Raw genomic sequence first — 27,971 nt, 5'->3', positions numbered from 1 at the left:
ACTAGGGTGGAAGAGCTGTAAAGAGCCATCCCTGAAAGGTGATGCAAAGCCAGTATGTCAAGGAGCTTGTTGCTCCTCGTGTGAGTGAGGGCATGAGCCATTAATGCAGGAGAAATCAGCTCTTTGAGGGACCTTCCAGAAGGTTTAAGCTCCTGTAAGAGAGATAAGACTGAGTCAGGAATCTCCTTCCCCATGAGGGTTTGAGCTCTGTAAATCCCTTGAACTCGTGCTTCAAGTGCTCCATCCCTATTTTTGATGCTGGGTGGGTTTCTGATGGGTGGTATGAGAAGAAGCCAGACTAGATGTGATATCAATGCACTTGTCTCAATGTCTTCTTTTGAGTTCAGCATAAAGCTGAATTCTTGGCAAGCCATGCCCTTATTGATCTTATTGCTGTGAGCTGCACGGGTTCATTGGTTTTGCCAGATGCTGGAATTAAATCATTATTTGCTATTGTATCAGACTTCCCCTCATCCTTTTCAATTGCATGCAGTAGTTTTCTTTCTGTCTTTAACCACAGAGCCGTGCTGTTAAATAGCTGCTGCTCTATTAGACCTATTTCTGTGGTCAGCAATGTGGTTGCTTAATACTCTCCTCTTACCTCTTAATGGAGTTGTGTAGGTTTCCTTGGTGTTTTCAAAGCAATATGCAAAGTTTAGATGGAAGCTTGGCTAAAAGACCAGGAAATGCTTATTTTCCCCTCTTTTGATTGCTGAAAGCCTCACTGAAGGAAAGAATCAAGTGACTGTGACTCACGGAGTCATCAGGATGTGTATATATGGCCACTAATATTTTTGGATGCAGAGGAACATGCCCTCAGCACTGAGCTGAACAAACTGCTCATGCACAGCAGCTGGTCCTTTGTGAAGCCCAATTCTAATGCCACGTTACTCCCATCCGTCAGCTTTGGGTTTGAGGCTTTCAAGAAAGGCCTAACCAAAAATAGCATTTCAATTGCCAGCTTTGAGATGGTGTGGATTTACAGAGGCTGCAGAGCTGGCAAGGAGGGGTTTCTGTCATGTGGCAAATGTTAGTGGTCCAAGTGCATAGAATGTATGTTACGTAAGTAATGCAGCAGTAGGGTTTGGTGTATTCACTCTGCTTTCTGCAGGGAGGCCTCCAGCATTATCATGACCCAAATTGTACATGTAAATCAAAGAAATAACTCTTCTGCTGCTCTTAAAAGAGCTGTAAGGAAAGTCCTGGCTTTGAGAACATCAGTGTTCCTTTTTATACAAGAAAGAATAAAGCATTGGAAAATCTGCTTAATCTGCTATACACAGTGATGCTGATTCATGTGGGATTGTTTAAGGTGATCCTACAGCAGCCAAAGGACTGCAGGGTCAGCTTAAACCACCACTACTTCAAGCCACTACAAACAGTGACTTTAATGGATGGATGCTCTGAGAAAATCACCAACGCTGCTTCTGCTGCTGCTCTTGTTCAGTTTTATTTGTTTTCTTTTATTAGACAACTGCTTTCCATTATAAATAAATAAGGCATGAAGGTTCTCCATACTGTTACAGAGCTGGTAGCCACGGTCGTGCGTGCGGCTCCTGATGCTTCTTGAGTTTGGGGCACCTGAAAATGCAGAGCGTGGAAGAGCAGAGTGGATGGTGGAGGATGGATTGAGGAAGAGACCTCTGGAGCAGGTATGGTTTGGGCATTGCACTCCTGCCAACTTACCTCTGTGGTTCTCAGTGTAACACAAGAGTGTGTTCTGGGGGGTATTTTTGCGTTACCTCCATGGTGAGTGAAAGCAAGGTGGCTCCTCATAACATCAAGGCCCTGGACTTGGAGGATAATTCCAGTTTAACAGTCTTCTCACTCCAAAGCTGCATTATCATTTATTCATCTCAATGTTGCAGAATTCCCAACCATTCACCCAAAGTTTTGGGATGTAAGCTGGTGAAAACAGAACCTACATCTTGCCTGAAGCTTCTCCAGGCAGGTACAGAATAGGTAGCTTACACTGTGTTTTGTAGCTCTGTGCTCAGGGTGTTGACTAAACTGTAATGAAATGCTGCTTCTCTGCCTAAAACGTGTGTCTGACCATACAAGGTCCGTGAGCAATGGAAACTGGTGATTCCTGAGACTGCAGTGGCCTTTTGGCTGTGTGTTTGCATGTCTGTGGAAGCAAAAGTGAGGAGGTTTCAGTGCTGGGAAGTGCACATGAGAGGTGACAACCTTTGGAGACAGGATCTCAGCCAAGGAAGGTGATTTTCAGCAGAAACCCTGAAATCTGTCCTCTCGACGGGGAGATGTACAGAGCAAAAGTGGGGGGTAATGTGTGGTCAGTGCTACTGCCAGGGTCAGAGCTCCTGGCACTGAGAGATGCTGTATCGTTCTGCTTGCATGCGGGTCACTGGTAGTCAGTTCTGCAAGCCCATGCAAGCTGTGCTTAAGGAGTTTGCTACAGTGGGGCAATGACAGCCTCTTGAAGAGCACAGCACAGAGGGCTGGTACCCAGACCATGGGATGGAAGTGTGTCTCTGATACTGTAATAGCACTTTTTGTCTAGCTTATGGGAAAGCCCTGGTCATTGAGTTCCTACCAGGCACAGTGCTTCACCTGGGGCAGATATAAAGCGAGGAAATCCCATGTGCCTACAAAGTCTGGAGGGTATGGACTGAAACACTACATGACACTGATGAAGACAGAACAATCATCTGTTTCTCTTCAAGTTTTTCCAGTTGCAAGAAGCTTGCATTGTAAAATAGCTGAAAAACCTGACTGGTAAGAGAAATGGCTTCAATAGCAAGAACATACTGCCCTTTGGGGAAGGGAAAGGCGTAGACAGAGCTCTCTTGGGTGCAAGCATAGGTTCCTAGCCATCACACCAAAGTGGGCCGGTGTGCTGGAGCAGCCCTTGGGGTTCCAATGGCTTTTGGTTGACTTTGAAACACTCCAGCTGCAGGAGGATGCTGGAGGACATCCAGGCTTTTGCTTGCAGATAACTGGGCTGTAAGACAAGCTGCAAAGGGTGGAGGAGGTGATCCGTGTTCTTTGCGGTGTGGTTTGCTATTGTGATGTCTGGCAGCGGCAGTCACTCATGCAGAGATCCGTCATACGGGTTCTGGAATCCTCTAACTACAATGTACAATTATCCCAACGAGTTGTCCAGAGCTTCCATAAAGAGAATTGAGTCTCTGTGACGTTGTCTTGCTTGTAGACCTCTCGAACCTTCAAAGCAGAGGGGCCACGTGGCGTTTCCTGGGGCTTGAAGAGAAGACGTGGCTGTTGCGATTGCACGCGGGACTTGCGGAGAGGCAGGGACTCATTTGCTGCTCTTGTTTTTCACCTTTGTGGCATTGATGTCTGCTTTTGTCTTCTGGATGCGGGAGAAGATCTCCTTAAAGAGAGCCTTGTACTCGGGCTGGCTCTGCTCCAGCCGCTTGTCCACGGCCTCCACGTGTTTGCTGATGGTCTTCTCCATGCTTTTGCGCTCTTCCAACTCGTGTCCCTCTCCTCGGAAGTCTCGGAAGGAGCTGTCACGGGAGATGGGCCGGGACGTTTGGACCCCTGTGTGGCGCACGCTGTCCTTGTGCTGCCGGCATTTGCTCAGGAGCTCTTCATACTTCTCCAGCAAGGCATGGTACTGCTCGTCCACCTCCCTCAGGATGGACATGCCCCTCTTGCGCACGTTGTTAGCATGCAGCGTGTAGTTGCCCTCGTGCCGGCTCACAGCATCCTTGGTGACGATGGCATTGAGGGCAGTGTCGCTGCAGCTCTTGCGGACAGGGTGGTTTGGGGAAGGTGTCATTGATGGCCCATGGCTTTTTCCTCCCTCCTCCTCAGAGAGGTCAATGTAGTCAGCTTCTGGGGCGTTATTCAGCGGCTCAAGGAGGGCCTCAGATAAGTTGTCTTCTCTGCTGAGTAAATACTTCTTGACTTGTTTCATCTGTTGTAGCTCCAGGAGCTCTGCTTCCAGCTCCTTGATGCGCAGTTTGCAGTTCTCCATCTCGCACACCCGCTGCTCCAGGTCCGAGTACTCCTGAATAACAGAAGTGTATTCTCGCTCAACCCTCTCCTTCCGCTGCTTCTCCTGGTTGACTTGGGACCTGAGGGAGTTCACCATGGCTTGGAGACGTTCGTTCTCCCTCTCCAGTGGCTTCTGGTTGAACTCTGTGGAAGAGCTTTGGATCTGGAATGCGTCCTCATACCTGAAAGAGAAGAAAGATCCTTGATTGTGTTTGACCAAGTGAGAGTCCACAAGTGTCTCATTGTCAAGTGATTCCACTATGCCCAGAGCAAACCCGAGCTCATGGAGTGAGATATGCCTCTTCCATGTGCCAGGAGACCCCAAGGTGTGGCTGCAGCTGTGCCCCACACAGAGACCAGTCTCTGTCCCAGAGAACCTGCAGTCTCATTTGGTAGCAGTGATGAAAGACAGGAGGGAAATGAAACCCTAAAAGGTGAAAGACTCATCAATGTGGACAAGCCACTAATGTTGCCATGAAGCAACGATGAGCGTTCAAGTTCCATCATTTGGAGCTGAAAGAGGGAGGCTTTCAGTGTTTCCTGCTGCATTTCAGCAGCTACTCACTGCATCCTGGAGTTCACCAACTACTCGCTGCATCTGCCACCAACCCCAAACCCCAACCAGCCAAAACCCAGAAGCACAAGCTCTGCTGTCCTGTGTCTGGGAGATGCTCCAGAGAGAGTGTGTGTGTGTCGGGGGGGGGATTCAAACAGCAAGGCAGGCAGGCAGGAAGAGACTTCAGACATGGTTGAGTTGCCCCTTCATTGCCTGGGGAGTGGTAACAAGCACTTCCCCCTTCCCTCAGCTTCTCCTCCTCCTCAATGAAGTGCCTGTGGCATCCTATGTACTTAGAACAGATTGGAGAAGAGCAAGCACCATGGCCTTCCCTGGGAGGCAGGACTGGTGGTGGTGGGGGGTATTGAACAGATTCCCAAGTTACGGAGGGCAGCCTGACCTTCGGAGCCAGCTGCAGAGCTGCAACCGAACTGAGGTCCTGAGGCACTGGGGAGAGCGGGACTGGGGTGCTGGGGGGAAAGAACCACAGAGACATTAAGTGGATTTTGCTGGGGGTTAGGTTATGGCCTCATAAACAGCCCCGGTGCTGCTGCAGTGGAAGTGTCTTTTGTTCATATCCTCTGGCAGAGGATGCTTTCAGTTACAAAGCTTATCGATTGCTTATCTATTTAAAGAAGCCTCTGTTGTGGACAAAGCTGAGCAAGAAATGCCCTCACGAGGTCAGTGAATGTACAGTGCCTGGGTTTTAAGGAGGATCAAGTGTGCAATAGTGCTGACAGTGCTTGTACAGCACTTGGCAGCGTGTGGTGTATCTTGGTGTGTGGCTGGTGCTCCTGGTGGGGGAGTACTGAAGTCGTATAGGACGAAATGCAGCATCTCAACTGGTTCCAGTGAGCCAGAGATGCTGGTTCTGTGTATGTGGGGTTTTGTGCACCCCCAGAGGGTCTAACCCACCACATCCCTTCTTCACAGGCAGAGGAGGTGGGGAAGAAGGTTGGTGGGGTTGCTACAGGCAGGGCTCCATACCTGGGGCTGGAGCACAGCTCCTTAAGGCAGGGGAAGGTGTGGATGGTTCGGCGCCGCTCCCTCTTCTCCCGCCGGATGCGGAGCTGCTCCAGGCTCCTCATCTCCTCCACCTGCTTCTGCAGCTCCTCCACTTGGTTCTGCAGCCCCTCGATTGTTTCTGTCAAGCTGTGGAGAGAGGAGGGATTAAAACAGTGGCAAGAGATTGTGTTAACTTGAAACCCTCTGTCCTCAAACCAGATGGCTAAACCAGTCACCTCTGGGACATAAGCACTACCCCGGAATATCCCTGCACGAAAAGCAAGCAGGTGAGCTATTTACTCTCTTCCTCTTGTGTATCATGTAGAGATAAACACAGAGAGACCAGGCAGAGATTCAGTTGTGTTCTGGCTCTGAATGGAGTTTGTAAAACTCCCTCTCAGCACAGTTGTCTGCAAAAGACGCTGCATTGCAAGGACATGGCTTAGTCTGTTGTTTCCAGGGATGACCTTGATCATGGGCTTGTTTTAGGAAAGAAGTACTATTGATAAACTGGTGTTTCAGCATGGACTAGCCAGCGTTACATTAGATGCTGGATCTGTGCCTGGTGTTGCTGCTGGGCTGTGTGCTGGGGACCTCCCTAATACCATTATGTGCCTCTTCTTCAAGGAAACACATCCGAGGAGAGGCTGCCATGGCTCCCTCCTGGCAGCTTCAGACACTCCTTTATCCAGCCCTTGTCCCAAGGCGTCTGTGCTGTGGTTGACCTCTGCTAACCAGCATCAGTGCAACAAGCTTCTGTTGTAAATAGCCACAAAACCTGACTGATAAGAGAATGGCTTCAATAGCAGGGACACACTGCTCTTTGGGGCAGGGGAAAGGGAAGATGAAGGTCTTTTGGGCACAGCATTGCTGCAGAGGGAAGAGGGGAGGCTGTACCACTGTATCTTCTGTTGGGATGTCTTGCTTTCCAGCACAAGCTTCTGGTTAGCTAGCTCCAGGTCCCGTGCTGTCAGGTCCAGCTGCTCATAGACTTTTGCATGCTGTTCATTCATCTGCCGCAACGTCTCCAGTTGCTTGGTCAGGTACTGCAGGAAAAAAACAGACAGAAACACTCCACATCCCACATCCAAGTTGTTTCACGGGGAGAAAATCCTACAGCCCTTGTTCCCTTTGATAGTGTGTTCTGTGGCTGATTTGTCCTCAGAGTGGTTGAAATAGTCATACCCCCTGCTCACTGTGAATAGTTCTGTGTCTAAAATACCATTGAACTGCCCTCTGTGAAGGGCACTAGGCTCAATCTCTGTTCAGCTGCTCTTTTATTCCCAGTACCCACAGAAAGTTGATACCCCTGAGACCATGACTCTCCACTGAAATGGACCAGTTGGTTACTGGATTTTCTGACAGATCAATTGCAGGAGATGCAATTCCTTAGGAATTCAGGTAAAAGCTCTGAGTCTGTGAAATATGAGGAGTCCTGCGGCTCCCGTGTGTGTGCAGAGCCTTTGCTGTGAGCCTGCCACTGCAAGCTTTCCTCCTGCAAAGACTGGGATTGGGGCATCAGTCTCAGCTGGGACCAGATCCCAAATCCTACAGTGAGCGTGCTTCTGGAGGGGGTGGTTAAATCCATCCACCAGTGTCCTCAGACATCAGCTCTCAGATCTGTAAGAGCCACCATGTGCTGCTCTTGTGAACTCACTCTGCTCTGTGTCCTTTTAAACCAGAGGGGTTCCAAGCTTTTTTAACTCGCAGATCCCTAGAAGTTTTTCAGTGAATGAAAAACCTCTTGGCACAGCAGGTTTAAGCCTCTAAGATCACTTCTGTGGGCTCTTAGAAATACTGCCCTGACCTCAAAGGATGCTTGAAACACTGGTTGAGATTGCAGCTCCTGCAGAAAGAGCTATTTTGTGCCTCTAACAAAAGGGCTGTGTTATGGGGGTGCCCAGGGGCCAGCTGGGAACAAATGTGATTATGAATAACTGGAGTGAAGGGAAAGCTGCGGCAGAGCAAAGGGAAAGGAGTGTGGAGGCTGGTGGACGGGCAGAAAATGGCCAGATGTGACCCAGATGCAACCTGGTGCTAAAATCTGGTGTGCACATCTGGGCAGAGGGTGGGGATGTGGGAATTGGGAAAGTACCTGTTAGGAGGGGAAAGGAACCCTCTCCAGGACTGGGATGAGCTTGACCAGACCTTAATCAATCCCACTTCAGGCACATAGAGAAGATACTTCTAACTCCCATGCCCTTTGGCACATCCTATCTATTGGCACCTGAACTGTTTGCATTGGTGGAAAAGCCCCTTCCCCACCATCACCCTTAGGTGACAGTGGTGACTGAGCAGCTCCATCCCCACCTCTGTCCCAGCTGTGTCCCTACCTCGATTTCCTGCACTTGCTCCTCGTTGGTGGCATACATCTGCTGCAGGGAGTCCTCCAGCTCCTTGTTGCGCTCCAGCAGGGTCTTCCCCAGCTCTGCGGCCAAATGCAAGTCTAAAAGGCAAGATGGGACAAAGCTGCTGCAGTTCCTGTGGCTCCCCACATGCCACCACATCAAACATGGGAATGCTTTGCACGACATTGGTGTTATTGGCAAGTTTTGACACAGATGCACACTTATAGACAGACAGGATCTGGCCTCTTCCATCTCTCTTGGCTGCAGGAGCAAGGGGAGGCCAAGCTCAGGACATCCTCCATGCAATGATTTGGTGCCTGGCTGGCTGGACTGCACACTGCATAGCCAGGATCAGGCCCATGGGGCTTGGCTGTGAGAGGTGCTCAGCTCCTTCATTCCCTATCACCAAAACCTGTAGGGCTGAAACAGCACCCATTAGAATGAGAGCCTTGGGGATGCTCTGTAAATGGTATTGTTATCCCTAATGAAGGGAGTGCCTTGCCTTTGCCATCAGCCCCCATCCATCACTGCTAATAGACTGATACCAGTAATAAACCCATGTGTGGCCCTAAGGACTGGCAGCACTGGCTGTGTGCTTCAGTGACTGGGTCTGTGGCTCTTTCCTTGGGGCAGCTTCAGGGTGAGGACAAACCACTTCATATTCACTCCCTGCCACCTCTAGACACCCTTTTAAAGCTACAGAAATAGCTGGACTTTGGCAGAAGTGCAGGGGAAAAGAGATGACCACGTAGTTGGCTTTAAACACTGGGTTTGCTGCCTTCTGGGTAAAGAGAAGGCCTCAGGACCTTGTGGGTCCTTTGGCCAAAGCTTGAGCACATCAGACGATGCTGTCTGTGGGCCTGGGATGGCTCAGCTGGCTCTGATAACATCCCTTTGCTTTCACAGGAATTGGTTGTCTTAAAGCCTGGCCTCTGAGCATGTGGGTTTCTGTTTTCCTGGTTCTTTTAGAGGTGAGTTTTCTCTTTTAGAGGTAGCCTGAAAATCTGACCTCCAGAAAGGTAAGGCAACAGGTCCTGGTGTGTGTTTCTCTCTCTGGTATGGTTATTAGGCAGTTTTAGATGCTTAAGGAGAGGCGGTTCTGCGGTGTGTGGGGGACCTCGGTCTCCTGCTCTGGTATTTTCTCAGCCCACCAGTGCTCCTCTCTAGTTTGCAGCTAATTGTGTTTTGTAAAGGCTCTGCCATGGCTAAGAGCAGCTATGCTTTCTTCTAGGGGTTGTTTTGGTGATGCAGTTGATTGTGAAAGAGGGATACTTGGTCACTAAGGCAAGAAGAAAGATGCTTGGGATGTGTTCTGAGCCTGGGAAATCACTGATCTCTCACACTTCGAATGGCACATCACAAATTGAGGCTCACACTGACCTCTTGGATGTGAGTGTTCACTGAGAGCAGTGCTATTAGTGCTGTCAGTGCTTGAGATGGGGCTTTCCTGATGGATAACACTGTATTGTTGGAAGCGCTTCTGTGTTATTAGCTGGGATGACACCCATGTTCTGTTCTGTGTGGCTCCAGTGGTGCGGGAGGGGTGGCTCCCAGATGTGCTCCAGCCAGAGCTGCTCAGTGTGCCCTGAATCTCCCTTTCACCAGGCGCATGTGCTCTCCAGCTGTGGCCTTCGTTGCAGGCTGTTATTCTAGGCTGTGACCTTCTTAATTCTAATCCCCCACATTGCACAGTGACCTGGGCTGAGGGTCACAGCTATCAATGCGATCAAGACATTGGCACATTTCCCCACAGACTTTCCCACCTATTTTCTTCTACCAAGCACTAAGTTTCCCCTGTTTCCAAAGTGCCCTTGGGAGGCTGAGTGTTGGCTGCACCAGCTGGGGACAGGGAACAGCCAGATGCCACCAGAGAGGAAGGACAATGTGTGCCTTTAAGCTGCTTGGGGCTGTATTTAATGGCACCACCACCTTTGCCAGAGCCAGCGTCATTGCTGGAGACCAGCGTATTGCAAATCACATCCCTTGCAGCAAGCAGGGCCCCGGCACAGAGGGCTCTGTGCTGCGCTCCAGGTAATGAGTCAAATGTGTCCCCGTCCCTGTGGATTACACCAGTGCTCTCCCACCATATGGCATCCAATTTAATCAGCTGGGGTTGAGTTAAGTGGATTAGGCAGTGCAAGATCCTGCATTGTAATTTAAAGGGCTCTGTCAGCAATAATTGAATGGGGGGAAATGGGCAGCGTTTGGGGACGGCTAGGAAAGAGGAAAGAAAGGGGCTGAGCTCCGAGGAGGAAATTGAATCTTCGTTTCCATTTTGAGCATAAGGGCCTAGGAGACTCCGGGCTGGAAGGACATGGGGGAATTGGTTCTTTCAGTGTCTTTTAGCCGCCTCAGCTGCTGTCACACACGTACATTCACTCACTCTCTGCCTGCCAGCCAGCCTGAGCATCCCCAGTAATCCTGTCTCATCCACCCCTTGTGCCTGAGTCCAACCCAACCTGTTGGTCTCCCCCAGGCTGCGGGACTGTGGGGATGCTGCATGGAAGTGCTTTAATCTTGTCTTTAGACCAGATCCCTCTTGATCTTTGCACTAATTGTGCCTCTGCAGGGGCTGGGGAGCACACAGCTCCTCTCCTTGGAGACCACAGAAACCTGAGGCTGAATGTGAAATTTCAGTAAGCCTGGGGGAAAAAGGAACAATTCAGGAGTTTGGGGATTCTCTGTGGATAGCACTGTGCTTTCCCCATGGTTTATTGTATTCCTCTGCTTCCCCACTGCCAGATCAGCCAGTGCTGTATGACTTGCCCTAATTTAGCAGATACGCTGATGCCTCCCTTCCCCCTTCTCTTTCGATGCAGAAGGAGAAATAAAGTGGCTGGGAATGACTGCAGTGTGTCCGCTCCATGTGCGTGATCCCTCCACAGCCTCTGTGCTGAAGACAGCGCTCAGAAATGGGCAACATCCAACTTAAAAGATGGGAGCATTGGTGCTGTCCAAATCCTGTTTGGGAGAGGGCTGCGGATGCAAACTGTCCTGGACAGCACCAGCTTGGTGCTCTCTGGCTCTGAGTACCACAAGTGCTGATGTGACCCTTCTAAGTGACAGCAGCCAAGGAGACACCCCGTGCCCCCAGACAAAGAGCTGTGCCTATGGAGTGGAGGGAGGGATGGAGGCTGCGTTTCCCTGCAAGCTTCCACGGGAAAGGCGCTTGAGCAAGGAGGGAGGGGAAGAGAAGAGAGACCATATGGTGGGAAGGGAGCGGGAGTTGAATCCCAGCAGTGCTTGGTGGAGGGGAGCCTGTCTGGGCAGCGCGTGCAGGAGCAGCTGTCCTGGAGCTGCCGAGATCAGCAGCAGCTCAGCAATAATTCTGCTAGCTCTGTGCCACCGAGGAAACCTGGGAGACAAATCCTGATCCAAAAGCTGCATCAGGTTGGGTATGAGTGGAAGATGCTGAGAAACGCGCTGCCGGGTATTCCCCTGCTGCAGGGCCCTGTGGCAATACTGGCACAGGCAGCTGTGCGCTGCATGGAGCTGCTGCGGAGCTAGGCACTTGCGATGAGGCTCAAAGAGGGTTTGAAGCCATTCCTGCTGTCCCAGTTCTGGTCTGCATCTGTTGAGCAGAGCAATCTTTGCCATAGCCCATGCTTGGAAGTGGTTTTTCCCCCTCCAGCATCTCCTGGTTGTGGCTTTGGGGTAGCACTAGTCTGGTGCCAGGCAGGGGAGGTTTCAGCTGCTCTCTGCAAGGTGGTGATCCAGTGGCTATTCAGATAGACCTCACAAATACGACTTTCTGGAGGAAGCAGCCACTTTGGGCTTCCCCTCATTGCCTCTCTTGCATCAAGGGATTCATTTGTTTAGGCTGTGGGGGAACATGCCACTGCTCCAAGCACAGGTGAGAAGGATGCTGTGCTTTGCTGCTCACCTTTAAATGCACCAACCCAGTCCTCATCCTATGAGAAAGGCAGGGGGTGATAGCAGCCCTTTGACTTGTGATGCCAAAAAGCAGAGGTTTATGGTGCAGGTATTTGCGTTCTTTTCCAGTTAGCATCTATGAAGGAATTATTTGTGGTCCCTTCTGAAGCATGGAAGGGCAGCTCCTGCATAGGGTGCATACGATGTTACTGCAGATGATGAGTTCACCTGGTTCAGAGCAGGGATGAGCTGCTCGCAGAGCTCTGGTGTGGAGGTCTCTGGAGGAAGTTCAGGGTGTTTGTTAGCTGATGGATGGGGTAGGTTCAGCGTTAAGAACTGATGTTTAATGCTGTTGACGTTTAATTTAATTGCCTTTGCTGTCTGCTCCATTACACACGGGTACTTAGAATCAAGGGTAGGTGCAATTATTCCTTTTGAAATCTAAATAGATGATGCTGTGCTGGTTTATCCTAGGGTAGGGTGTGCTTGCCATTCATTTATTGTTCTTCTTAGTTGCAAGGGATTGTGCTGTCTGGGTATATTACAATGAAGATCAGCTTTTGTACAGCACTTACTGCTGTTCCATGAGAGGTGAAGGAGGCATTCTGTGTACTTAGCCCTTATAAGCCTTTGCAAGGGATCGCTGGGTTGCAAATAAGCCAGTGCCATCTGACAGCATCCTGCAACAACCTGGAAATGCTTTTTCAAAGTGTCCGTTCCACAGACAGTGTTTCCCATGGCAAGGCAGAGCTTTCAGAGAGCCACCAGTGTTACTGCTGGGGCGTGGATTCTCCAGCCCTTTTACACTGGATAACTCCAATGTTGCTAACCTGTTCTGTGTGTTTCTCATGGGGACCTGCCTTTTTGGTGTGAGCAAAAGGCAGGGTTTGCTTTGCAGAGCAGCCCAGTGCAACAAAGGGGAAAGCTGCCCCTCGCAGGGCTGGTGAGAGCAGGCGAGGGGTGTGCGTGAGGTCCCTGCCAGCGCAGCCTCCTCCTCCCTCTCCTTTCAACCTGTGGCTGTAGCTGGGCTGAGCTGACGTTGGTCACACGAGCGTTTCTGTTGGATAATGAGATTTGCTGGATTTCCTGCTTGCTGCTTTCCTTCCTTTCTTTCCCTTTTATTTCTCTTGTGTAATCTGTTACGTACCTCTGAGCTGCCTTGGGCTTTGCAGTCAGCCACAGTAGGGGAGCGAGGTGGTTTGCAGGGGGCAAAGCAAGCACAGTGCAATGAGAGCAGCTCCCTCGGTGCTGTCTGTGGTCCCCTGAGCAAATGTGGCACCACCAAGGAGTGAAAAGCCCTGATAAGGGGCTCAGGGATGCATGAGCTGTGCTGTGCTGCAGGGAGGCCCTCCAGTCTTGTCAGCCCCTGCCCTCCCTTCCTTGCTTTCTGCATTTTTCAGTCCTGCTCAGTGTTTCCATTCCATCACCTCTTTTAATTCACAGATGGTCATCTGGCTTTTTATTTGGTTGATGCTTGCCTTTTCTTTCTGCCCTCTTATCTGTCTGTGCCCCAAAGCCTCCCCTATACATTAATATTTGAGACCTAGCATGGCTACCTCTGCTTCTAAGCTGCATGTGTCTGTACAAGCACACACAGAGCAGTCCCATCCCTGTGCCCACAGCAATCAATGTGCATTTGCCAAGTTGTTAGAGCATGATAACACAGAGCGTGTTATCAGACCATGGTTTGGACCCCAGCTGCGTCTTTCCCTGCTGTTCCTTTATCTAGATAGCCTTGGTGCCTGTGTTTGCCTTGTTAGGCTGAAACAGTCATCTCGGAGGCTCTGGTAGTGCACCTGGATCAGAAGGTGTCCTAAATAAATGCATACAAGTGGAGTTGTTGAGGAGAAGCAGTGAGGAAAGAGAAGTGGGAAAGGCAGCCAGCACTTTCCTGCGTGTATCCCTCCTGCAGGCAGCAAAGCTCCAACTAATTAATTATGTTGGGATGCAGAGAACCATGAATAGAAGCTTTGACTCTTTTAAAGCTAAAGACACAGATGTGGATTGCTGCCATGTGGCAATCTCCTCTCCCCTGTGTGCTCTGGAGGTTGAACTGACCCAGGTTGGACAGGGAGGATGAGCGCCAGAGAGACTACGTGTTGGCTGCTGCTGCTGCTGCACCACAGTACTATGCACGTGCTGAGCCCCGAGCAAAGGTGACCTGGGAAGGACAGGTCAGTGTGCTCGTGTGGCAGGGAATGGTGCCCACAGCAACGGGCTGCCACAGCCGGGTCAGCTCTCGTGCTCACACAACATGTTCTGCTGCTCTGAGCCATTGCCAGGCAACTCATCCGCCCTTGCTGGACCACTGATGCTGAGTGGCTTGGTCCCTCAGGGAGCAGCCAAGCTGTAGCATAGCTGCCGTTTGCACCAAGGCCACCACCAGCAGGATGGCTGCTCCTTAACTCCTGTCTGTTGCTCCTCATGTGCCAGAAGCACAAGTACAAGTACAGAGAATATCCTCCTTCCACAGCCATGTGTGACAGCTAATTGAGAAAACAGCCTGACCCTCTGCAGCAACACCAAAAACCTGCAACCTCTTCTCTAGCAGCCCCTCTGCTTGGCTCTAGATTGTAACATCTTGCATGCTGCCACCCCACCACTGCCCCTTCACTGCTGGAGGATGCTCTGAAGCCCTGTTCCTCTGGGTGCTGAGCTCACACACAGCCCAGTGCCTGGTGCCTGGCTGTGGGTACCAGCTGGAGATGCTGCCTATGTGGGGAGAGGTTCTCATCTCAGGTGAGTGATGGATTTGTGGAGCTATGCAGGAGGGACACAGTGCTGTAGCCTTCCAGTTTGTTTGCAAGGAAAGGGAGTGGTTAAATACTTGATGGTGTTGTTTATGTCCATCACTAGTCCTGAGCAGGATGCAGGGCAGTGCCTCTTTCAGGAGCCCAACCGGTGTTCCTGAAGCAGCTCTGGTGCAGAGCCCAATGCTCAGGGGGATGTGCTGCACTTTCCTTGTTCTGCCTCATTCTGCAGAGCCCATTGCTTAGCCACCACCTCCCAGGCCAGCGTGCATTCCCAGGATCCAGTGCTTGCTTTCAGGCCAAGAAAACTTGGAGCACAGCACGATAATGTCCTTGGTCCAGCACCAGCTGCATAACTGGAAGAGGTCAGCATGGACCTGGATACTACACACTCAGACTGAATCCTTCAGGGAGGAGACAAGTTAACTGAGCAGTGGCAGGGCAGCTGCACTGCACGTGGGGTAAACTAGACAGACATCACAGAAGGCTGCAGAGGAACAGACTGTTTAAACCATTAAAAGAACTGTCATGTTTTGAAGAGAAGGTTTGCAACTGTGCTTTAAATATGCATGGAAAAACCCCCGGAACAAACTCTAACCTCAAATCAGTTTGAAATTCCCAGCTGTGAAAGACCAGCAGTTGTGTAACATCTGGTCTCATTCCTCCAGGGTATTTTGTACTGGAGATATTTGACTGAATTCTTGACTCAGATGTGTGTTTTTGAGCAGGTCAAGTAGCAGCTTTGGAAGCCCTCATCATGTGTTCGATGTGAGCACAGAGATCTGTTGGAGTCAGGCAAGGTGGGAATATACCATGTGCTGCTTTGGGAAAGGTCCTTTAGCAGAGGAAATGGAGTGTGTGCAGGAGTAACCTGTGTGTTAGCATAAGCACTGGCACAGCTTTCAGCAGGAACAGGGTCAGACCCTGGTGCTGTCACAGCTCTATGTGGCTCCTGACTGTCTCACTGCATCGGTGCATCTCCTCTGTCACCAACCAGCACTGGTTGGTACAGGACGAAAGGAAGAGAGTTGGAAAATGCTGGGATGTGAGGAAAAGCCTCTGAATGCAGGGTGTTAGTGGCTTGTGCCTGGGCTCCCATTCCCCTGGGCTCAGGGCTGATGTGGAAGGAATGTCCTTCAGGACTTGGACCATAAATCCTTCGTGCACGGCCTTGCCAAGGAGAAAAGCCACTGTTAGCTGGTTGTTTCAGGATGGGGGATATGGAAAGCTCTGATTTATTATGTTTGGGGTTTGGATTCTTTTTCTTTTGCCTCTCCTTTTCCTTTTCCAGCAGTCCTTTTAATCCTGCTCCCTCCCACAGCTGGAATTATGTGCCTGGGGTTCAGCAGATGGAGGAAGGAGCTTCTGTGAGAAACCAGGAGGGAGATCCTGCAGATTGCTGGGTGAGACTCTCTTATGCCCCCATTTCTTACTGTCTTCACATAACAGGGGAATTTTTATTCTAGGAAAATACATACATTATGTATATAAGAATATATATTCTTGCATTCTTTTGTTTTTCCTTCCCAGATTTGGAGGCTCTCATCTGCCCCTCAGGCTAACCTAGCTGTCATCTTATTCCCTTGTCTCCTGTGACTTTTCTTGTCCCTCTTGTCATTCCCAAGCAGCTTGGCAATTAGTCACTGAAAACTTTCCACTTCCATAAGCTACCTGCTGTACTGCACTGCTAAATAAGTAAGTGGCTCAGCTACTGCAGGCAAAACTCCGTCCTTCTGGCTTGCCACTGGGGAGGAAGGACAGCGAGTTAACTGCTGTGCTGCTGAAGGACAGGCGAGCTGCATGGTTTGTCCCCTGTGCTGGGTTAACTGCATCATGAGAGATAGAATCTGGGATACCAACTGCTCCCCAGCACAGTGAATCCTTTGGGAAAGCTGATAGTGAATTGGGGCTCTATGGAGCACCCCAGGTAGGCTGGGTGAAGCAGTTATGGGTGCTAGCACTGTATCCCTGGCTTTATCCTAGTGTCACCAAAGCACTGGTGACCCTGTGTCTTTACATGGATGAGTTTGGAGTGGTGCAAGCTCAGCACCTTGTGTCATTTTCCTTCTTAGCATGCAAGCAATCAGATGCTTGGCAGGAGGAGGAGGAATTAAAATAAGATCCTTAAATCTGGAGACCTTTAGAGGTTACAGCTATCAAGTCCTAAGCCTGCATTGCAGATGGTTTGGCCCAAAAGTTTCTATGGCTGAGGATGATCAGTCTTGCAGTGACAATGAGGTGATGCGCTGGTTCTTGTGCTACTTCTGGTCCTCTGGCTAATTCAGAGCATTGTGAGGCTGTTTTATTTACGCAGGAGGGATCACCCCAGCACTCGGGTGGTATTTAGGCTCCAGACACCATAAGGGTGTCCTTGAGAGCCCTTCTCTTGGGCTGCACCCTGCTCTTTGGCTTAGACCGGAATGCTGGCAGTGGGAAGATCAGGGAATGCAGTGGGGTGACTGCAGGAAGGACTTCTCTTGAGAGCTTGCTGCAGGGGAGATGAAAGCTGGAAGCAGCTGGGTCTGGTCTCTGCTCTGTTTGGATCCAGATGTGATGGAGTTGGCACACAGCCCTTCTACACACAAATGCCTCTGATGAACAGAAAAGGTGTCCCCACTTATCCCCAGCTCAGACTCTCTAATTTTAGCTCATTCATTCTCTCAGGCTCTGGCTGCATACTCTGTGCACAGGGTATGATGCAACTGGAGCCACATCATCAGTTCTCAATGGCTGGAAAAGGTTCATCATCACTGTGATCTGGCTTTAATGCGGAGAGGCACAGATTCCTCAGCTCATGGAGGGTGAGGCTGTGGCTGAACCAGAGCACTACTGACACCTATTCATGATTAGAAAGCCTGGTAATAAGCAAAGGCATGCTACCAAGCAAACAGAGCTCCATTTTTACCCCTTTCTTCAAATCAGGAAGCCTTTCCAGAGGGAATACTATAAGAATTTAACACCTCAAAGGACACCAGTACTGTTTCCATGTCACTTCTAAGTATCCTGGCTGGGATTTGAGTCTCTACTTGTGTGTCCTAAGGCATCCTGATACAACACCTTGAACCACAAAGGCTTACAGTGTGTTAGGACATGGGTTAGAGAACCTGAAAGGCACCAGCTTCATTTGAGGGAGGCTGGAAGGGCCTTGAGGCTGGGGACCAGATCTGGCTGCCTCCAAGGCATGTAGTGGATGCAGTCAACCACTGTGGGCACTTTAGGGAGGAAAAAAGAGGGATTTGGGTTTATTTTCATGGAAAAATTTGTTACTTCAACAAGGTGAAGCTCTGTGAAGGATGAGGAGGGAAGTAACAGGCACTGAAGCAGAGCTGAACCTATGATTTCCTTTGTGGTGCTAAAATGGTTAATTAACACAGTCATCACACTGCTCCCAGTTAAGCCATCTGTTGCTTAGCAAACAGTTTTGGATGTAAATGTCATAAATACTTGATGCTGTGAAATGATGATAAAGGCCCAGCGACCAACCGGTTCACAGCAGAACCTCCTCTGCTCTTCTTGCTCCAAGAGAAACAGCTCCAAGGCTGTTTCTTGGTTCTCCCACCCCTCACTCCCAAGAAACAGTCTCTAAGCCTCTGCTTTTGTCCTCTGCCTGCCAGGCGTGGGTTTCTGTGCGACCCTGGGCTGTTGGCATTCCTACCCTCTTAGTAATGCTGGTCCATGCCCATGCTGCATGGGATGTCTTACACTCTACTTCCACCCCCCATTTCCAAACCAACAGCTCCACAGCTGTGCTGTCACCAGAGACCTCTGGAACCTGCTATGGCTATAATGCAAAGGCACAGAGTGTGTGGACAAAGTCTGGCACTGCCCTTCGTGATGCTTTGTGCATCATGCAAATTAATTACAGTTGTAATTACCCCGTAGGACCTTTCCAGTTGGCTGGTTTTAGTTAAAGGCTTCCTCATCCCTCCTCCTGTGTTTGTGCAAGCCTGTGCAGCCCCTCTCCATACAGGAGACTGCAAATCCCACCGCTGGGCTTTGTTTTGAGTCTCTTTTCTTCCAGACCTGGATGTGCTCAAAGGTGGAGGCTGTCCCAGCATCAATCCATCATCCGGAGGCAGTTATTCTGCATTACACTGCTGGGACAGAGTAAGGAACCTGGCCTACAGTAGGAAGGTGGTTTTATTGTTGTGAGCCAGTTGTAAGGTGCCAGTGCTGACTCATGAACCTGACACTAGGGACGGCGTTACATTCAAAATCAATGTGTCCCGCGTTGTCCAACAATCCCTATATTCATCCATGATTCTGCTGTTCCTCAGCCTGCATCCCGCCCCTGGAGCAGTGCCCAGGCCCCTTGTGAGCCATGGGAAGACGTCACCCAGCAATGTGCATTTCTGAGCACTCAAAGGCTGCACTGTTTATTCAGCCGATAGCTCCATCTCTGTGCTCTGCCCTGGCTTCATCTGTGTTCCACAGCCCAGGACCCAGCATCCCGCTATGGATACTTCCTGTGTGCTGATAAACTGGGGTTGAAAACCAGCTGCAGCGATCCCTGGGGAGCTGGATTTATTCCTTGCTGGGCCTCTGCCCTGCAGCTGAAGTTGTGTAAACTTTCAATCATGAGATAATGTCCTGGAGCGATGGGGGGCAGAGGCACTGCAGCTGGACCACGCGTCCCTGCTAGCAACCCAAAGCACATCTATAACTGTACCTAGAGTGTGACGGAGAGGTACTGGATTCAGGGAGGAATCTTTCCCTGTGGATTCACTGAGCAGTTTGGTTCATTCCTGGGCCAACTGCCATTAAGCAGGACTTCTTCCAGTTATTAACTTTCTGTGTGTTGAGTCAAAATGTTAAGATAAGGAATAGATGCCCCAAATTCCCACAGCCACTGATGTCCAGCCTCAGGATAAGCATTAGACAGAAGCAGTGCAAACGTATGTACAGCTGCTGCAAAACAAACTGTGCGTGAATGTTATCTTCTTGCAAAGCTATTTTTGCTGTTTGAAACTTGGCCTTGATTTTGTGTTTTCCTCCTTCCCAATTTCTCCTGCTTTTTGGCTGGTTGGAAAAACCTCTAGAAGTAATAAGGTGACTTAAAAGCTGAAGATCCCTTTGGATTTGGGCTTGGCCAGCAAAAGCTTTTGAGAGACACTTTCAGCACCCTCAGCATAGCAACGCATTATTTTTGATGTGTTAATTCTTAACTAGTGTGTGTGCTAACCCTACCTGCAACTGCTGTGAGGTGAAAGCAATGTCCTAACTACCCATCTTTGGTTCTGCCTGCAGCAAGTTTTCTGGGGAACCAGCTTCCCTGTGGATTTAACACGCCAGGATTTTACCACAATGTTGCTCACGATGAATCTGGGCTCCCTGCCTTTCTCCATCGGATTTAAACTTTCCACGGCCAGGACAGTGATTTGGAGCAGCAGGGATGAGATTTCCATAGAGCTGCCGCTGCAGGATGAGGCGCTGGCTTTGCCAAGCAAATACGATGCTTGACAGAAGGTATCCCACCCTCCCGAACCCGGGATTTGCCCCCTTTTCTGCCTCCACATCCCCCTAACCCGTCATCCCTGGCAGCTTGCGGGGTGTCCCCATCCTTACCCTGCTCCAGGTCCTGCTGGTCGTACCAGGGCTCCTCTTCCTCGCTCTGAAACTCCTCCATCCTGTCGGCGCTCAGCATTTAGCACCAGCGGCCCGGGGAGGCGCGCAGCATCCGCCAGCGGGGACCCCGCCGCCGCGGAGCGGAGCGGGGAGGGATGCAGGGATGCGGGCGGGGATGCGGCCTCGGTGCCCGCGCCGGGAAGAGGGTGGCACGACGTGGCAGCCGGTGCCTTGCCGCTTCCCCGGCTCTGCCTGCCCGGGGAGGCGACTTCCTCCTGCCTCCAGGGCCGGGGGAGGCTCTGGAGGGGACGAAGAGGGGACGTGGCGGCCGGGGCGGGGGACACGGCTTGCCCGGGGCTGGGGGATGCACAAAGGAAGGAAGAGGGCCCGGCGCAGCCAGGCAGATCCTCTCTCCGTAGCTCGGTGGAGACCTCTAGCATGGAAATGCTGCAAGAAAACCCGGCGACAGGGAAGGGGGAGGCGAAGAAGAGACCGGCCTCCTTCTCCTCCTCCTCCTCCTCTCTGCCCAGCCCTGCCTGAGGCTGTAGGGAGCTGGGTTTGGGGCTGGCAGGGTGCGGAGGAGGGAGCTGCCCTGCAGTTCGCCCCTGTGCTGATACCTCCGACTGGGTCCCTGCTTCCCGGGGAGGGCAGCCGGGAGCAGGGCTTGCTCCAGCGCTGGCTGGGATGTGGAGGGTGTCCTGGCCTTGCTACGGGCTTCTTTGTGACTTTGGGCAAGTCTCAGGACCCGTCAGAGGGGATGTTGGTGCCTTCTCTGCCTTGGTGGGTTTGGATGGGTTGCTTTTCAAGGAGGGGAGTGTTTCTAAGCTCCCTCGCTGGGGCTGTGAGAGGGGAACTCCCATACCAACAGTCCTGTAGCATCACCTCAGCATTGTGCCTTCCCTAGCCCTTCATCCTGGTTTGCACCCTGGTGAGAAACAAGTGCTTTGGATGTGGGTTTCTCTCTTCTTTTAATCAAGGACAAGTTCTTGTGTCTTTCGAAAGGGTGAAAGGAGCTTAAAATTGAGGGAAATGAGGATATGCAGAGGTCTGAGGAGGAAACAGGTCTCTTACATACAAGTTCAGAAAGACTTAGGATTTTGGTACTTGCTTTTCAGCTTAGGGCAATGAACATTAGAGAAGGTGGCCTTTCTCCTCCTTGCTACTGTGGAGTTTGGTGCAAGGGGGTTTATTTGTCCTTGTCAGCCCTGGCATCCATCAGAGATTCCAAGGTCCAAATGAGCTCATGTGTCAGTGGGTTTAGATGTTTTTTTTAGTGTTTATTTGCCTTCTGTGTGATGGAACCCCTGGGTTTTTACTGGATCGCATTACCTTGCAGCGCTGCCAACAGGAAAGGCAATAGAAGATGTTCACGCAAGAGCAGCAGACTGTGCATCCAGAAAAGATGGGATCTGTGTCAGAAAACTCCAGCCAGTCCAGCAGTGACAGGCAGCTGGGAGCCCCTGGGTGGTTAAAGGAATGGCTAGTACTGAGCTCATGGGTACAGCAGCAGAGGAGGGAGATAAAGCAGGGAATAAAAGAGAAGTAGTAGATTATTCCTCTCCCTTTCCCTCTCATAGACCTCTCTATACATCAATACATCATCAATACATCCCCAAATCACATCAATACACATCAATATATCCCCAAGTTTAGGGAAGTCTTTTGCTTTAATGCAGTTGCAGACCAGAATCGAGGAGTTTCCTTTAACCTGGCATTTGTAACTCAGCACAGATAATCAAGCACTCTTGGGGGATATGTGTGAAAGCCACCTCTGACTGGCTCCTAGATCTTTTTCTAAGCAGTTTTAATACAGAAATGAGAAACCCTTCATTTTCTCCTGCTTGTCAGTGTTGAGGAGACATTTGGACAATGCCCTTAATAGTATGCTTCAGATCAGCTCTGAAGCTGTTGGACTTGATGGTGGTTCTTGTAAGTCTCTTCCAACCAAGCTATTCTATTAATTGTGCAAAAGAATTGCCTGGGAGAAGGGTCCTGCTCCTAACTAGAAATGATTTGCATTTATCTATGTAGCGTTGCCATATGAGTGAGTGCTTGGATGCAGATCCCTCGGCTCTTTGGCAGCAAAAGCCAGGCAACACGATATTGGGGAAGCGTTTTCCTGTAGATCTCACATGGATGTCTCAGGTCTGACCTGTCACTCAGTAGAGTCAAACACCGGTGATTCCCATCCAGGTTATATGCCAGCAAATGAGAATTCCCAGAGTCTGCCCCAGCTGGGGAGTGAGCAGATTGCTTTCTTTTGCCAAACCCATTGGAATTACCTCATTTCCTCTGAAGAAGGGAGGCTTGCAGGGCTGAGCATGGGAAATGCAACGTAGCGAAACCCAGAAGCCCTGCTTGCTGTTCAGTGCAGAAAGCAGTGGGGATAGCTTCAAAGGAAACACTGAATCGCCTCAAAGAGCTGCTTTAAAGTGGTCAATGAGGGCCAAATCCTGAATTCCCAGTCCCCAGGGTTATAAACCCACCTCTGCTTGCAGGTGGGTAGAATTCCATTAGGGTTAATGGGCCGCTATGTGCAATGAGCTGGTTACAAGGTGCTTGCACAGGGCACTGGTTACAATCCTGCCTGCTTCAACCCAGGACAAGGGTTGCTGGACCCGGCCATTCCCCAGCATCTTGCTGCTCTTCCAGACCATCCAGGCTTGGGACGGGGATCTCTGGAGCTGTTACAGGGTTTGTGCCTAAGAGCAGCCAAGCAAAGGGGCTTCGGGGGACAAAGGATGCAGGGAGAAGGGGCAAGATGGGGGCAGAGGAGGCTTAAAGGGGAGAGAAAGCAAAAGGTGAGGAAGAAGAGAAGGGGAACGTCAGGAAGGTGAGGGGTGAAGAAGGTGGAGGGAGCCTAAGCCGGAGGGGAGAGTGAGGAAGGGCTGGAAGAGGAGGGGAAAATGAGGAATGCCGCGGGGCTTCATGGAGTGATGATGAGGGAGGGTGTAGGGGGAGCGGGGCCATGGGGAGCCGGGAAAGGGATGGAGGTAGGGAAGTGGGGAAGAGGCTGCAGGCGGAGATGGGGAGGGAGAAGGAGAAAGGAGCCCGCGGGGCGGTGGCAGGGCGGGCGGGAGGGAGGCCTGGAGGTGGAGGAGGAGCCGCGGCCGAGGGAGGAGTGAAGGGATGCGGGCGGAGGGGAGGGAGGGCCCGGAGCTGCGAGGCCGGCTTTGACAGCGGGGAGGCGGGTGGGGGACGGGGGATGGCGGCAGCGGCTGCCCGAGGAGGAGAGGCGGCATCGGCGGCGTGAGGGGACGGCCCTGCCCGGCGAGCCGGGCCGCACCATGGGCAGCGCCGACTCCAAGCTCAACTTCAGGAAGGCGGTGATCCAGCTCACCACCAAGACCCAGGTGAGGCCGCCATGTCGGGCGGTGGGTGAGGTGAGGGGGGGGCCGCCATGTCGGGAGCCGCCCGCCAGGGCCCGGTGCTGAGGGAAGGGGGCCGGTGTGGGCTCCTTGTGCGGCTGGAGGTGACAACACGGCGGGGGGCTTCAGCCATGGCTGGCTCTGGGCCATCTCCCGGTGAGGCCTTGGGGGCTCTGGGCAGGCTGGCCCCATCAGGGACACGAGTACCGCCGTGGGGCCGGGCTCCCCTGGGGGCAGCCATGGGGTCCGGCAGGGCCGTGCCTGTATCGCGACGCTGTGACATGTCGTGCTTTGGCGGTAGCAGGCTGAGATGCTGCTGTCGGAAGAGATGTCCACGGCTCCGTAATGTATTCAGCTGCGGGTTTACATCACCCCTTTGCCAACGCTTCCCTTTATGTATCTGTTGTTTCCCCCGTGGATAATTGGTGGCAAACCTTGTTTTTGGGGAATAGCCTCTTCAAAGGGCTGTTGGGCATCCATGGGAGAGCTTTTTGCAGCAGAAGCAGCTTCCATCTGAAATGATGCTTTATTTCTGCAGGCTGTAGAGGAGAAGGAATGGAGTGAACGGCAGTCAGGGCTGTCTATATGTGTTACATATATACATAAGGAAGGTGGTTGCCCAGTGCTCTAACAGATGTTGCCATGTCCTCGGAGCTAGCTCGTGTAAGTTGGGAGACAGTGATGGCAGCATGCGGGGAGTAAATGAGTAGTGTCCTCCTGTCTAAGGAGCAGAGGGATTTTGCTCTATTGAGATAGCACATCTTGGATTCTTATGAGCTAAAGTTGAGAGCTGCTGTTCTGATCCACCTTAGGCAGGGAGGGAATAACAGCTGCTGAGAAAACCTGGGGATGATGGCAAAATGAGGCATTAATTCAGAAGAAAAGGGATGGGTGCAAAGGGATAACAGGAGAAGACTCAAGGGTGGAACTGGAATGAACCATGGACATTAAGGCTGGAAGAGCCGTTGGGAAGCTGTGTGTGTACTTTCTAAAGCAGTATCACCTCTATCTGCATCACTCAGGAGGGGCTCTTGTGAACATCTTCATCACAGCCTTCAGTTGTAGATGTTCCACAACTTCCCAAGGCAAAAAGAGAAGTGAGTGAATTAATGTTTTAAGGAATTCTTCCATAGGATGCCAAATAATTCAGAGTGCCCTCAGCTTTGGACCATCCTTCCTCCACTGGGAAATACGTGTGTAAGGTGAAATTAAAGGGGAAATCAAGCCTATAGGGACCTTCTCAGCCTGCTGTTCACAAAGAGAATCCTGTATGAGGCAATCCTTCCTATTGCCAGCCAAGAAGAGAGAGCTCTCCTCCCCTGCTTTATCGATGTGTGTAATGAAAGAAGTTTCCCTGGGGCCCCAAGTAAAGGAAGGAGGAAAAAGCTTCATTCTTGGCTGGATTCGTTTCAGGTAGAGGTGAGCCTGAGCTGCCATGTGGAACAAGGGTGGGGTGGTGGCGCTCCCATATTTGCATACTGTAGAAAGGCACCGGTGTTTGCTTGTGCAGGATGTGTGCCTCGGCTCTGCTGGAGCCTTTGGAGCTCCTACCAGCAGCAACCTCTTCCTGCTGAACCCTGGATTCAAACCCAGGCTGCAGTAGTGGACAGTGTCAAGTGCTTCAGAGCTGTTAGCTCAGAATACACCTTGCTTCTTCAGCACCACATCTGCTCTCCTGCAGCCTTCTCCTTTGACGTTAGGGAGCTGGACAAATAGGTTTGTGTCACATCATCAGTAACATGAAACTCTGAGCTTAGTAATACACTGTGTGGTGTTTCCTAAGGCTGTGATGGGAGGAAGCTGAGCAGAAAGCACCGTTCACTCACTGGTGAAGGTTCAGAGCTGTCACTGAAGTACAGAATGGTTTCATTGATTAGAAAATGGCAGTAGTGCAGTAGTACCAGGAGGAAGGAATTGGCTTATGCTACTCGTGCATATTTATAATGACACATGGAGGAATGGGCTTTAGGGTTTTTATATATTGTATATCGCCTTATACTGCGCACCTTTAAATTGATGGGGCCATGCTTTTAGTAACAAACCAGGTGTGCTTTATTGCAGAGAAAGTGTGAGTCCTCCCATACTGCCCATGAAAATGCTGTCTCCTTAAGAGGGGAAGGGGAGCATAGAATGTGAGTATGACAACCAGTCTGTGGCAGAGCAGGGAACTGAAGCTGGGAGCCTGCTGGGAAACACATTTTCTTTCCCTGCCAGTTGGTGATTAAATGGATTCTGCAAGCAACCGACTGGAAGATAAGAAATTGTGATCTTGAGAAGCAGCTTGGTCGAATTTAGTGCTAGCTATGCCTCTGCTTTTAAAGAGACAGGAAGGATCAGCCACGAGGGGCAAACTCCAGTCCTTTCTTCTTCTCTGATGTGGAAAGGCTGTTAATTTGGGCCTTGATAAAAGTACATCTTGTGCTTGGAGGCTTCTGGCAGCCTACTGCTAATAGTATTCAAGCTTCTCTCAGGTTGATCAAAAGCAAAGTTGTTGGTTTAAAAGCAAAGCTGTAACTAACACTGCACACAGCTGACGCTCGTCCTGGGCTTTCACTGCCAGACTTGCACTAATCCCACTTTCCAGTTCCCTTTGCCACACTGTCTGCTGTGGGGGCAGAGAACTGGCATCACACTCGAGTGGGGTCTGTCCTTGATTCTGCACTGCTGGCTGCAAAGAACCTACAGCAAAGGTTACTATTGGTCTGTGGAGTTGCTGTCCTTGGCAGCAGGGGGGGGAAATCTTGCTAGTTATTAATGTTATGAGTAAATTTGTCCTCAGCGTTTCCTTTTGCACAGTACCACAAGCAGGTGGTACAAAGGTGTGAATGGCCTCAAACTAATCCATTGGCCCTGCAGGGTTGCCTCATCTGCTAGAGCTCTACCAAGTGCTGCAGGAATGGCTCTCTGGTCAGTATTATGCTGCACAGCTCTGCCTCGTTTGGGGTGGAAAGGAGCCTGCTGCTGTTACACATCTGACCTTGGGTAGTACTGGCTAGAAACCCTGGGAAGGGATGAGGGATCTGCTCTGATGTTGAGTCTTGGAAGAAGGGAAGTCCCTGCCCTGCACACTTTGTTATGTTGGCTTGGTTGGTGGGATGCTCAGCTGATGTGTAGGCAAGAAGGAAGACGAGAATACGGGGAACAAGACTAATGACTGCTTCTCCCCTTGGTTCTCTGCTGATGTCTGCAGCAAGGTCAGGATTGGTTTAAGGACAGTCCTCTATTAAGGACCTGTTGGAGAAATTGTTGGGAATGGGGATTTGGTGTAAAGGTGGAAGTGCAGGAATCTCTTGGGTGGGAGGAGGGTGCAAACACTCACCCTGCCTGAGTTTGTGCGTGGTTGTATCTGAAAGGGAAAGGGAAGGTGGAGCTAGTGTCAGGCTGAGCACAGTAATGAATGGGGGAGGCTGTACCTCAGGACCTTTTCCTGTTTATAGGACATGGTCAGCTCCACTCTATGTTCCTGTTTCCTGTGAGGTATCCTGCTGGATGCTTGGGGATTGCCTGTTGGGGCTGTGATTCTCTATTCAGTAACTGGCAAGATGCTTGCAAACTAAGTGTTTTCTGGCTCCTACAGCATGTGTGGTGTGCTCTAAAGAACCTGAAACCCAACATTTATAACTATTGGGAAATAAAGACTGGAGGTGACCAGTAGGACTGGTTCCACCTCTGTGTGGCCAGGATGCAGGTGGGAGGTCTTTACACATTGTCCAGGTGAACTGAAGGCAAGCCTCCCTCTTACCTTGATCTGGAGGATGCAGTGACCCCAGCTCATAGCATTGCTGGTGAGGATTCAGCTCCTTGTCAGCTCTTCTGGTTAAAGCACTCTCAAGGCTAGCTGTGGGATTTGTTACTGCAGCGTGTGCTGCTTGTAACTAAATCCTGACATTTCCAAATGAAGATGTCCATGGCTGGTGAACAAGACTGTTCTAGATCTCTGTATTTCTCTTCTCTGTGAGCTACATACGGGCAGTTGTGTGAGCTCAGCATGAGGAAATGGATATTTAGATCCCCAGAGATGCCATGTGCAGAGCACAATCAGCTTAATAACATCCATTAATGTTCTATCAAGGAGATGAATATTATGTGGATGGAGTAGCTTCGTGATGCCAGACTGTTAATTAAACCAGGGGGGGCTGTGGGGATGTGAGTGACTCAGTACTGAATCCATGGCCCGGCACTGTACAGGGGATACCATCTGTTGGTGAGGAGCCGACTGCTGCAGCTATTAAAGCTGAAAGAAACAGTGTTTTAGCATCATCTGCTTGCCAAGATGGCAGACATGACATTAATGTGGCTGCAGCACCCAGTGTTGCAGCTATGCTTCTCTGCTGCCATGTCCTTTTAGTCAGACCATGTTCTTCAATCTGCTTTAGCTGTTGTGTTACCGTCTGTAAAACACGGGCTGTGTTCAACCTCAGAGCAGGCCTGAGGCAAGCAAGGAGGTAAAGGATCTGTGTCTACTGGTGGGAAATGGTTTCTGCTTCCCCTCTAGATAAGAGTGAACCATTAGTTATGCATGAGC

At 50.8% G+C, this 27,971-nt stretch overlaps 2 protein-coding genes across 2 annotated transcripts in view; one reads left to right on the top strand and one right to left on the bottom strand.

Moving 5' to 3' along the window:
• Positions 1-1,723: 1,723 nt before the first annotated feature.
• On the bottom strand, positions 1,724-20,663 carry CDR2L (cerebellar degeneration related protein 2 like). The gene is made up of 5 exons (XM_062639828.1): positions 20,079-20,663; positions 7,876-7,988; positions 6,440-6,588; positions 5,525-5,689; positions 1,724-4,163 (listed from the first exon to the last, which is right to left on the bottom strand). The coding sequence occupies exons 1-5, from the start codon at positions 20,155-20,157 to the stop codon at positions 3,278-3,280; spliced, it is 1,392 nt and encodes a 463-aa protein (XP_062495812.1). The 5' UTR covers positions 20,158-20,663; the 3' UTR covers positions 1,724-3,277.
• Positions 20,664-23,290: 2,627 nt separating this feature from the next.
• HID1 (HID1 domain containing) overlaps positions 23,291-27,971 on the top strand; it is a 28,628-nt gene continuing 23,947 nt past the window's right edge. Inside the window, exon 1 of the mRNA XM_062639827.1 lies at positions 23,291-23,431. Coding sequence (XP_062495811.1) covers positions 23,366-23,431 — 66 coding nt within the window. The 5' untranslated portion in view covers positions 23,291-23,365. The remainder of the gene's footprint in view (positions 23,432-27,971) is intronic.

This window comes from Pezoporus occidentalis, unplaced genomic scaffold (assembly GCF_034315485.1).
Source record: "Pezoporus occidentalis ecotype Australia unplaced genomic scaffold, CSIRO_AGI_Poc_V1 ctg62, whole genome shotgun sequence".
Taxonomy (NCBI): Eukaryota; Metazoa; Chordata; class Aves; order Psittaciformes; family Psittacidae; genus Pezoporus; species Pezoporus occidentalis.
Note: the sequence above shows the minus strand (reverse complement) of the source record. Positions and strands in the feature narration are given on the sequence as shown.

Bases quoted from the DNA above. Each gene is read 5' to 3' on its own strand.
- CDR2L (XM_062639828.1), bottom strand. From the start codon at position 20,157: ATGCTGAGCGCCGACAGGATGGAGGAGTTTCAGAGCGAGGAAGAGGAG. The intron at 5,690-6,439 runs GTACAGCCTCCC...CTCTCTCCACAG, and splicing joins TCCCAACAGAAGATACAGTG to CTTGACAGAAACAATCGAGG. The intron at 4,164-5,524 runs GTATGGAGCCCT...CTTCTCTTTCAG, and splicing joins GAGCTGTGCTCCAGCCCCAG to GTATGAGGACGCATTCCAGA.